Here is a 12648-nt window from a genome sequence, read left to right on the forward strand (position 1 = left end):
ATGCACCAATCGGATACAATGAGCCCCGCCTCTTAATCGGGTGTGCATTGGTCGTTTCCTTCTCTTTGGCCTCTCCCGTATTCCTCCCGACGTCCAATCAGCGTTGCGTTGGACGATATTGGTCAGCTGATAGTGACATTGGCTCGCTACCACTTTTCTATAAATGAGAAATGTGAGGCCTAGCGAGCCTGTCAACACCAGGTTCGGACCCTGAAGGCTTTGCACCCCCTCTGTTGTGTTCCCGTGCGCTTTTCCCTTTTGGCCCGGGCGTCAGCTTGTTCTGAAAAGTCTACCCTCTCTCACACTCTCTCTCTCTCCACATTCTTTTACTCTTCCCTCAGGAAAACCGCCGTGGGGCCTCTAAGAGAGCATTTTCATAATTTCCTATTGGAGAGCGAACGGATCTATCTATAAAAGGTAGGTAAAGAGGGGGGGAGACCTCACGATGACTTCCTTAGCTCACCAGTACACGGCGACGGCGGCCAATTTCGGTGAAGAGTACCCGCCGGTGTTTTCGAGTCCAATCTACGGTGGTGGAGGAGGAGGTGGTACATCAACAGCAGCAGGACAGGGTTCGAGTCCCGTACCGTTTATATCAACAAGGAGGACAACAACAACAAACGTAACAGAAAATTCAACAACATCACCGTCCACTGGATCCAGGAGTGACATGCCTCCGAGAACATGTCGCTACGCAGAGTCTCCTGGAGCCAGAGAACAGAGTTCTGACGAGGAACAAAGAATTTCTGATGAAAGGCCGACCTGTGATTTCGCTGTCGGTCATAATGTCGCTTCCTTGCAGCAGTACTCGGCTTGCCTCACAGGTAAGCCTATCTCATTATCTATTCCTGAAAAAAAGCACACACACAAAAAAAAAAAAAAAAAAAAAAAAAACTTTCCTTCCACGTGAAGGATCCTTCATAACTGTTGCCATTAGAAAAATGGTGAGATAGGGCACATTTGAAAAGGATATTCCAAGTTATTGGGAGTCTAAGTCCTTCAGGTTAATAGCTGGAGAAAGTTACCTTCAGATAATATTGAAAAAGGAAGGGGGACACAAATATAGTGTTTCGCGTAAATGAGTACACATTCCTTACTTTTGATTTATTTAGGTATCTAGTACACATACAGAGTGAAAACCATGATGAAACAGCATTCTTGCTTATAAAATTTTTTGACTGAAAACAAATCGTCCTTCGATTAAAGTATTTTACTTATGGAGTTTTTCCTAAAAAAATACATTAGAGTAGAGTCAGATACGCGTGAATTTAACGAAAAGTAAATCACAATCACCAGTACAGATTTAGCATGAGTCGAATCTCTTCGGAAGTTGACCCTCTATGTGGTTCACAACCATAAAAACGTATTGAAATTTTTTTAAACTAAAACGGATGCAAACTAGTGTTGTTAGCATGTTTTTAATTGAAGTAATGCATTAGCACAGCAATTTAATTAATTAGAGTGGATTTTTTAATTAGCTAAAAGGGTAAATCAACAAGGGTAAAATATACAGTTTGCCTTGATTTTAATTTTATCTATAAACAGATAAAATCTTGCTTAACAAAGTTGGATAGTGTTTACCTTGAATTTTATTTTCAATCCTCTAAATTTGGTGTTATTTCATAAATCTCTGGGCACGTAAAATTTCAGCAGGTCTCAAAAAATGACACAAACAATGAATCAACTCTTTCTAGATAAAAGAATATTGTACTTATCTAGTTATATTTAGTACTGAAGTGATACCATAAGATGTACTTTCTAAAATACTAATAAAAAATGAGGAAAAGGAACTCGCATAATGGGTTTCCTGACCCTTCAAATACGTCAAGACCGAAGTTTTAGTCATCAAAATTTCTTGCATTGAATGTTCAGAAAAAAGACAAAGTTAAATATACAAATAATAATTTTTAACATTTTTCTAATCAATTTCTTGTGCTTGTGAGAATTTTGACATTTTTGAAACTTACCTTCGTTTCGGTTAAAAATCAGTCACAAAATTAAAAACAAAATTCGTGTAGTCATTTTTAAGACGTATAGACAATTTATATCAGAAAGCAGCATCGAAAAACAGCAATGTTTTGAAAAAAAAAATACTTTAAATAATTTTTAGCAAGTTGGTGAAATGCCACAGCTGGAATAAGATTTCGCAAGTTATATTTGTCTGTAACAAATCAAATCAATATAAATAGTTCCGTGAGAAGTATCGCATAAGGATGACTTATTTCTATGTAACCGTCTATTTTATCCCTTTAAAGCGCAATTTATTTTTTGAGCTGATATTTTTTTTTTTCATTAATGATGACTCGTATTGAAAGACGTAAAAATCATTTAAAAAATGCATTTCTAACTGTACCGCATATAAAGGCCCTTATTGAAGACGTGCAAAGCCTTCAAAAATCAACATAAAATAAATGTATTGAAGTAAAATTGCTTTCCAAATATATAACTAATTTCTTTGTGATTCAAACCGTATCAAGAAGGAAAAAAAACGGATAGCAAATTTCAAGGACAAACAAACAACTCATTTTAACAAATTAGCGAAATCACCGCCATACATGCTCTTCAACAAACAAAGAGTTGTTGTCGTTAACTGGGACATATACCAGCAAATTCAAAATATAAAATGGAAAGAATATGACCTCACCTTATGTGCAAAGGCAGTTCTGGCAGCAGTAATGAGCGTTTAACCCTTTAGCTATTTTTAACCCTCCCCCCTCCGTGATACTCATGACACCAACTTTTTTAACCCCTTACATACGTTGTTGGGTGGTGGTATTCTGAAGTATGGCTTTATAACCACTTTACGATTACCAGATGACATGACAGCACAAGTATAGGACAATCAGTTTCAAGCATGTTAATTAATAAAATTCAGTTTGATGTTTCACCCCGTAAAAATGTTTTGCTGCATTGCACTTTTGTATGATGCAGTATAACACTTCTTTTAGAAAATGTTCTCCAACAAATTTATAAGATAAATTATGGCTTTCTCTGTGGTAAAATAAATAAATATTCAAAATTATGTATTGTTCAACATATTTGAATTCGTATTTTTTTTATTGTAAGCTAGTTTTAAAGTGCTGAGATGAAACTTTCAAGTAAATACCAGGTAAATTGAATCGTCGTGTAATAAAAAATATTTTGAAAAGTAATTTGTTTTTTGTTTTTTTACGCCTTATTTAGCATTAGAATGACATACCAAAAATTAACATGATAATTGTTTCATTTTTTATAATGTGGTAGATAAAGGAGAAAGAACCCTTTACATATATGCAAAGATACACATTAAAGGGTTAATACGTGTTTGAATTTACACCCGGATAAAGTTTTATGTAAAGTAATATAATGTATTTTTCATTCACATTTACGTATAATAATTTGAAAAGAATCCTTTTCTTCAAATAAAATGTATAACTTTATTCAAAACAATTCTTGTTTCAATGTTTCTGACATGTAATCTGTTTTATAATTTTATTCCTTCTTCCGATTTTCTACGAGCTCTCTTAAAAAATGTATGAATTGTAAAAACTTTGGAAACTCATCAGGCATATCGTAAGTCTAAATGAATTTAAAAAAATATATAAGACTGTATTTTTTGTTTGCTATATTAACCTCAATGCAACTATTGTAGAATACTGCTCCAAACACATTACAAATTGCATTTATGGAGATACCTGGTTTTAAATACTGTTGAAAGATTATTATGAATTTATGGAGTGTGCTCTTAGTTTCTATCTGTACGAGTGAGAAATAAGGAAGCATAAAAATCCTGCGGTTTGAGTGGAAATTTAAACTTGGTAAAAAAAATGTACACAAAAATTAATTCTAAGTAGTCTTGAAAGATTTCAAACAGAATAATTTTTCTTTCAAGTATTTTAAAGTTAATAGCTTCATCGAATTCAGCTTTTTCAGCCTTCTGCATTTCGGAAAATTAAAGAACTTACGTGAGAAATTTGTTAAAATAATCTCAGAAAAAAATGTACTGATTGCATAAAGATTGAGTAAAACAAAATTGAATTTAGTTGAAGTCATTGGCAAAAAACAAAAAATTATTTATGATAGGAAGAATATATTATCAGACATACAGACATATAGAGAAAATATTTATACGCGCATATATTTATACTACAGTTACATGAAAAAAAAATCTAATCATAATTTTTATTATAAAAATTGTCCAACTTATTTTTATAAACTCTAAAATTATTAAGTTGCATTCATGAAATTGATTCCGTGACTCGTTTTACTTAGCCACTGAGTTTTCCTTCTTGCGGCTGAGCAACGTAGTGGAAAAAAAAATTAGTTTGATAGAAGAAATATGAAATTCGATTCAACTACAAAGTTTCTATGTTAACTAGAAGTTACTAGTTTTTCTATTAAACAAAAGGAATAATTTTTTATGTAATTCGGTGTGTTGAACATGAATTTGACCATAAAAAAGCTATATTGGCTTCGGTTTCTCTGAAATTGCTCATTTAATATACATATAATAACACAATACAATAAATTGCAATCACAATATAAATACATGGAAAACAAAATGAATATACAGGAAAAGCAACACAAATAGGGTACACAAGCTGTTTCACTATAATTGACCGAACTGAATATAAATTCTATGATTCATTTTAAACTTCACCAAAGATAAGAAAAATGATCGGCAAAGAGAACGGAATTTATCTTTGATAGTTGAACCCACCAAAAATTATTGTTGGGGGAAATACAAAAATTAAAATTTGTATACACCCCCAATCTAAAAATGTCAGTTAGTAAATTTTGCGTCTTTTTCTATGAAACCCAAAGAAATTTACCCCGTAAAATTTGGTTCCAAATTCTCCGAAATATTAGTTTTTTTTTTCATCTAACGGTATTTGGGGGACTAACCAGTACATAAAAAAGGGAGCACTTAGAAAAGTTTTCTTTCATGCTTCATTATTCTATTTATTATTCTGTGTTTTCATTTAGATAAATGAGTAACTATAAAAATTTTCACAATATTCTTTTAATCATTAACTCCATCTTGTATTATGGCTGAAAAGACGAAATTTGCTCTTTTTTTTAATTATTTTATATGGAATGCTAGCGCACCATTTTTACAAACATAAATTTACTGATGTTTCCTATCAGGCTCCTCGGAGGCTAAGTTGACTTAGTTAATATCTCGACGAATTTTGTTCCACATTTCACGAGATACAGCAAATTTCTTTGCGTTTCATAGAAAAAGGCGCAAAATTTACTATAATTAAAATTTTTTAGATTGGAAACCGTATACAAAGTTTAATTTTTGTATTTCTCCCAATAACGATTTTTCGGGGATACAATTATCGCACATAAATTCCGTTCTCTTTGCTGGCCATATCATATTTTTGTCGAATTTTAAAATGAACCAGAGAATTTGTTCCTTTCTGTCAGTTATGGTGAAATTAGTCTGTATAGATACTTCATCAATATATAGAGGCACAACACAAATACATATAATACAACACAAATACATATAATACAACACACAAATACATACAATACAACACACAAATACATATAATACAGCAAAAAAATACATAAGTATTACAACACAATAGTTCATTTATCGGCATCTGACACGTACTTCGTTTTGCATTACCCTTGTACTGGACACAAGGAGCGTCTTTTACAATTGTCGAACAGTAATCAGCCAACATCGAGGTTCACCATTCCCCCCCCCCTCCCCTGAATAGGTAGTTGTTTTATGTGGTCCTTACCCACTCTTTCACCATACAATAACTCTCTTGAAGCAATTTTTAACTGTTAATGGGAGGATAACTCAAGAGCCAATAAAATTTTTTCATGGTGACGTTCGAGTTCAGCAAGTTAAAATCGTTCGAAATTGTATATTTTCATGTCGGACGCGGTCTCATAGATGTGAGACTAGTGATACTGCTCATAAAGTTATCTTTTAATTTTTAACATGGGAATATATCCAAAACGGGAACCAATAAAACTTTTTCATGGTGATATTCGTGTTCAGTAAGTCACACACAAAACTACTCGGAATTGTGTTTGCTTTGTCGGACGCAATTTCATTGTTGTCCAGTGTTGTACGTTCTTCTTTGTGTTTAACGCTCTTAGAAACTCAAAGATGAGGCAACATAGCTACATTGTTGTGTATTTTCAGGCGTGCACAGCGAAGGTTATTGCTCAGCAGACTATGCCAGCGCTTGTAACGCCTCTCTGTATGCCGGCGGACCGTCAAGTCCGTACAAGGTCCAGAGACATGCCGCCAACATACGCGAGCGCAAGCGGATGCTCAGCATCAACAGCGCCTTCGACGAGCTCCGGTGTCATGTGCCAACGTTCCCTTTCGAGAAGAGGCTGTCCAAGATCGACACCCTCAGACTGGCCATTGCCTACATAGCTCTGCTTAGAGAAATCCTCGTCTCAGAATACGATCCCCTAACACACATCGAGAAGTGCCTGAAGGGAGAACTTAAAGGTGAACACTCAGGGGAATGGAACACTAGCGGTAAGTCATCCTCCTACATAAATCACTTATTCATTTCAAAGAAAATTTGGGATCACTACGAGCAGAATACTTTGGGATTATTAGAATGAAACCAGCACTATCAACGGTGATATACAACGGACTAACGTAGTTTTGCTCATCTAGGTTACTGCTGCTACACAGGCAAAAATTTTCATTACTAGTAACTATAATTTTTCAGTGTTTTGATAAAAATTAGATTTTATGGGGAAATCTTCGTGCAGAGAGAGTTTGCTTGTTTTTTCACCAGAAATCCACACAGCTTTTGTTTTAACCTTCTTTGATTTCAGGGTTCCCAGCGACCTGGAAAGTCTGGAAAAATCAGGGAAATGAAAAATGGTCAGATAAAATAGAAGATATTAGGCAAAAGTCAGGGAAATATGCAAATTTTTGATAAAAGTTAAGGAAAAGTTCTGTAAAGGAAAAAAAAACTGAAACTCGAATAGGAAAAAAAATCAAAGTTTGTGAGGTTATTTGGTCTCTGCTGTCTATGTGCTATTCCCATTCTTTACCCGTAGTCATATGTTTTTGGATGGATTGAGAGATGTGCAACTCTTCTCTTACACGCAGTTTTATCTGATATTTTCTCTAATGTGGAGCAGCTTTTCAAGGATCTTAAAAATATAAATAATTTCTTTATTTTTTTTAGCATATATGTCTCCGGTGAAGTCCTCGTGAGGTTGGGATGTCCCTATGTATTAGCAGATTGTTCCTTCAACCAGATGTTTTTCTACTAAGTGTTTCATAGTTTACAGAAAACAGTTCCACAAAAGAGCTTAAATTTTGGGTTTTCAATTTGTGCCGAAATCGGTCAATATTGAATTCTTGTTGTGTGATAGAAGATAAATAATGGTTGTCGATGCCACGTAAAAGAAAAAAAAAGTATTCATCTTGTTTTGATATCTATACGCAAGATATTCATTTCGAGCCATCAAGACTTAGATTGGATTTATACCGTCATGACAAATGTTTAAAACATGTGAAATAGTCATTTAGTGTAGTTTAACTTAGTATTTTAAGGCCAATCAATATCAAGCTGAATAATCAAGGCTTTGCATTATTCTGATGCTCAGCAACGATTATATATAAGTTCATTTCATTTACGGTAGGGGTCTTCAACGTATGGCTCGCGAAGATTTTCGCCGTGGCCCACCGACCATTTTTAGAAAATGGTAAAAACACTGGGAGAAGACAGTGGATTAAGAAAACCGAATGATTAGATTACACCAGCAGGCCAGTTAGAGACAGTGCATTAGACTCAAACAGTTTTATGGGGGGAAATTCAACACCTAAATAGGTACATCTACCTTCGGAATTCACAGAAATTCTGAAATATACCTTCATGAAAAAATAACTTCAGAGAATTTTTGAAAGAAATAATTTCAGAGGATTTCTGAAAGAAATACTTTTTTTGATTGTAATTATTATTTCGTAATTGATAGAACTTTCTAATTAATGGGAGAATAATTCCAGAATTACTGAAAGAAATAATTTCGGAATGATCGATAAAAATTATTTCATTATTGATAAAAAAAATTATTTCATCATTGATAAAAAAATTATTTCATTATTGATAAAAAAATTATTTCATTATTGATAAAAAAATTATTCCAGAATTATTGAAAGAGATTCTTTCAAAATTAATGAAAGTAATTTTTTTGATATTACAGAATTTCCTGAATAAACAATTACATATTTACAAATGAATTAATTGAAGTAATTTCAGAAAGATTAAAAAAAGTCCAGTAGAAAGAAGTAATTTTAGAATTAGTAAAAGGTTTAATTTTTCAGAATAAACGAAGTCTTATTTTGGGCACCTATTGACTCTTCTGTTGAGATAAAACACGGTTAAATATGGATATTCCATCTTATATAATTCTAAATACCTCAGATTAGTGGTTCACGGGCTTCGTGGGAAATTTCAATTTGGTGTGCGATGTCTGAAAGATTGCAGACCCCCGATTTATGGTATTTTTGGAGAAAGAGGATTCACTTCTATTGATTTCTCTGGCATGTATACTATTAGCACGAGTATTGTAAATAAATTATTTATATAAACAATTTTTTTAATAAGGTATTTGTTTTATTTTAAACAGATCTAACTGCTCGTCTTTCCTGGATCAATTGGGAGAATCTCGGTGTTAATCCGAATAGAAGAAGCGTTCTCACCACGCTCTCTCTTTCAACGGATACCCTCGCTGCTTGCCACAATGGACAATAGTATTAGCTTGGGCTATAGTTATTGAATACCATATTATTCGTTTAAAAATATATTCAATTAATCTGAAAAAAAAAATCATAACAAATACGAAACAATATTTTCCGGTTTTATATTTCATGATTTCATTTTCTTTCTTTTCTTCAATCTCGAAAAGAACGGGTAGAAACGATATAGAGATTATAGGCCTATCATTACTTCGAATAGCTAATATGCTTTTGTCTCCTCTGTGACAATGCTTATGTTCTGGATTATTGTAAATTATGAACTTGAATATTTAAACTTATAACTGCTATTGGTACGTTTTCGTAACTTCATTTACATACCACATAAAATAAAAACGCAGCATAATCTGATATTCGATTAACAAAGTTTTGATGACGATATTGCGTTATTATGGCTAAAATATCAGCGTTGAAATAAGCTTTTAAAAGATCTGTTGGAGAAAAATTAACATATTAATTTAAATCAGACCATAATATATTAAAGCAAAATTAAAGAGAGTATCGGCTGAACTGAAAAGTGCACGAAACGTTTCATGTTTACACTTGAAGAAAAGAAGAAGCTTATGTAATATCAACATGACAAGGATGTTAATGCCCACGGAGATCGTGTGGGAAGTTTAAATTGAGACAAGAAAATATATCAATATGTAAAAATATGTCGGATTTTATTAGCTTTAATATACTGCATGAGAAAAATAAATTGATTTATTCATTCATCAAAATGATTGAAAAATAATTTAAGAATGCTTTAGCATGGAGATTTATATTGCAACATTTTTTAGTTTTCTTTTCTTTGATTGACGAGTTGATATTTTATAGTTTGATTTCCTTTCTTTAATAATGAGACATTACTACGTGGAATTTTGTGAAGATCATATGTGACTGCACGACGTAGTGAGAGATATTGTAATGGATACTTATGTATGTATGTAAGTATGTGTGTATATGTGACATCTATAACCGTGAACTTGGAAGCGAATTAAGTGAATTATGTAGCACTATTTGAAGACAAGGAACCCAGCGATAGTCGAATAACCTTGGCCTTCAAATTTAGGAAAGATCTCCAAAGTTATTTAAACATATATTATTCTAATTGCTTACTCTACAAATACATTCATTAACATTATTGGAAAACTTAATTATGAAGAAAATTATTAAAGAAAAATTACAAAATAACTTAATCTAGTCATGAAAGTGCGTTGAGCTCAAAAAATTGGTGAAATAGTTATTATTAATTCAATAAACAAATTTTTTTTACGATAACTCATATAAAACTTCACTTCATATTTCTGCAGTTTTAGTACATTAATTCCCGTTCATCTCTTGAAGACCATCTTTCTATTTGGTGGGTATAGTAACATGCATGGATGATTAATGGATGAGTTGAAGACTTTGAAAGATATATTGAGAATAGTATTCATTTTAACCACTTTCAATATCGGCTTCCTTAGCCGAACGGATGACTTTATCAACAAAAATCGGAATTCTGATATATTTATGTATCATATATTAATATTTAATAATTCTATCAAAAGTACGATAAAAAATTATGCGAATTAGCTATGATTCTCATTAACATTGTTTAGTGAAAACATTATCCACTAGATATTCAATAAAAACTGATTAGAACTTTGAAAAAAAACAAAAAAAAACAATCTGATTGTCCTTGAATCGACGATTCGAAACAGGAAGATTTTTTATGCGTTTTGAGAACTGTTTTATCATTAATTTACAATAGTTTTATACGACAAATGGCAAAAGATGCTATGCGCATTATGTGTATGCAGGGTGATCGTGAACACTTTCCTAAAAAAAAATAGAGTTGTGAAAGTAGACATTGAGACGAATTGCATTTGTAATGAAACCTTGTGCCGCATTCCTCCCATGGTGCTAGAGAAGAAGTGATTTTTCAACAGTGAAACTCAAACGAAAAGAAGACGTTTTAGCTAATTTGTGAATTGCAAAATGCCACTATCGGAGATCATTTTAGCGTCCGAGAAAGTAACAGCCACATCTGAAAAATTACTAACGCACACCTTCTGGAGCAGTGTTTCTCAATATTTTTCTCAGCCCTGGTAGACTCCTGGTGTGTTTTCATCTTATCCGCAATGCGATCTTCCAGAGTTCACTCGTGTCTCACACAACAATGTTTTCATGCATTCACGGAAGAAGTTCGGTGATCTTTGAGGTGAAGCAGAAAATGAATCGATCAAATAAACGTCCAATCACCGTATAAACTTCCTGCACTGTAAGCAGAATGTGGCCCTAGATTTAATTGCAAATACCGTTGGTCTCGATGTGTACTTCACCCTTATTTTTTATTCTGAAAGCATTTACTAACACCCTGTATATATATATATTATCCCCATTTTCATTTGGAAAAAAAAATTACAAAAAAAATCTCGTTTATTAATTTTTGTTTGAGAAATCGACTATCGCTGGGTAACGCGTTTTCGGATAGTGTGGATTATATATTCGCGGAAGTATTCTCACGATAGGCATGGAATTCGCACGATACATCTATTTACCTATCTATGTATAGGAATATATAAATTAAACATCAATTCCCATAAGTCCAGCACAGTTATCTTTTGTCATTTGCCGGTACTGACTCTGAAAAAGAGAAAAAAAAATATTTTCTTAGAATGAAATTTGAAAAATAACAAAACAGTACATGTGCACATGGTTGTATAGTGTAAAAAAATTTAAAGCTTTTGCAAAAAAAAAAATATTTAACGTATATTTTTTGTATATGAGTACTTAATTTCTTCAAAAAACTTTAAATTGTATAGTACAGGCTGTGAAATTCAATATTCTTACAGGTGTCGTATCTTATTTAGTTTTGTGATCGTTACGTAATGTTTTTATCATTGTTGCTCATTTACGAATTTTATGATGTTTTCTGTGATATAAACTTATTTATTAAAAAAAATTAACTTTGCTTTTGTATCAGAAGAATATTTATACGAACCATATAGTAAATAATTAAAAAAAATTCTGATTCCAGCTTGTTGTTGTTTTGCGATAAATTCTTGCGATAAATACTTGCGATAAAATATTTTGCGGTAATTACAGTCAAACTCGGTTTTATCGATATCGAAGATTTCACGGAATTTTGTCATTATAACTGAGGTGTCGTTACAACCAAGATTGACGTTTTTAAGACATTCTGAACCCATTAACGACTGATTTTTTTAAAAACAAAAAATAATGAGTGGAACCACTTTCACCATTTATTGGCAAAAAAAAAAACCAACTGAAAATTTAGAATGGCAAATTTTCTTACCAACCGGCGTTAATGGGTTAAGTATAAAAATATATATATATATATATATCAAATGCAGTAATAAGCTATCAAGCATTTGCTATGAAGCCCCCCCATACTATGCAATATGCTAGGCGTTATTGATTATGACTAATAAATAATAAATAAACGAGGTTTTGTTTCTACTTTGACAAAGGGGGATACCAGTATCGTTTAATAAGGGACAACTCCAGGTTGTGGTGTCGCAGGGAGTTTTTCTCCAATAAGGTTGTCAATGAATGGAATAGTTTACTTCCGGGGGTCATGAATTCCAACGCTATTGACACGTTTAAAAAGAGAATCACGATAAACGCAGTGTGATAAATCGAGAAGTCATCCATACTTAGATAAGACAACCATAATCTTTTTTTATGGGCAGTGTATTATATAATTTTAATTATTTCCGAGATATCTATGCTTTTATATTGGGCTGTTTTATTTTGGTTATATTTTAAACATCCATATTTTTTTATGTGGGCATCTTTTTTGCAGAATTCAATTAACAATATTCGCATCCAGAAAACCAAATCATCTAATACAAATACAACGCCACAACAGGCAAAATGCCCATAAAAATATGGATGTCATATATTTCAAAAATACA

General features: G+C 32.5%; 1 protein-coding gene across 1 annotated transcript; it reads left to right on the forward strand.

Annotated features, from left to right (window-relative positions):
* The first annotated feature begins 204 nt into the window (after positions 1 to 204).
* On the forward strand, positions 205 to 11556 carry LOC149079070 (uncharacterized). Its single transcript, XM_089241352.1, has 3 exons — positions 205 to 824; positions 6152 to 6499; positions 8614 to 11556. The coding sequence occupies exons 1-3, from the start codon at positions 446 to 448 to the stop codon at positions 8736 to 8738; spliced, it is 852 nt and encodes a 283-aa protein (XP_089097478.1). The 5' UTR covers positions 205 to 445; the 3' UTR covers positions 8739 to 11556.
* Positions 11557 to 12648: the final 1092 nt, after the last annotated feature.

This window comes from Pholcus phalangioides, unplaced genomic scaffold (genome assembly GCF_987345545.1).
Source record: "Pholcus phalangioides strain wild (caught in Gottingen) unplaced genomic scaffold, Ppha-v1.0 ptg000013l_1, whole genome shotgun sequence".
NCBI lineage: Eukaryota > Metazoa > Arthropoda > Arachnida > Araneae > Pholcidae > Pholcus > Pholcus phalangioides.

Coding starts and splice junctions, on each gene's coding strand:
- LOC149079070 (XM_089241352.1), top strand. CDS start 446: ATGACTTCCTTAGCTCACCAGTACACGGCGACGGCGGCCAATTTCGGT. Junction 825..6,151: donor GTACTCGGCTTGCCTCACAG/GTAAGCCTATCT, acceptor GTGTATTTTCAG/GCGTGCACAGCGAAGGTTAT. Junction 6,500..8,613: donor AGGGGAATGGAACACTAGCG/GTAAGTCATCCT, acceptor TATTTTAAACAG/ATCTAACTGCTCGTCTTTCC.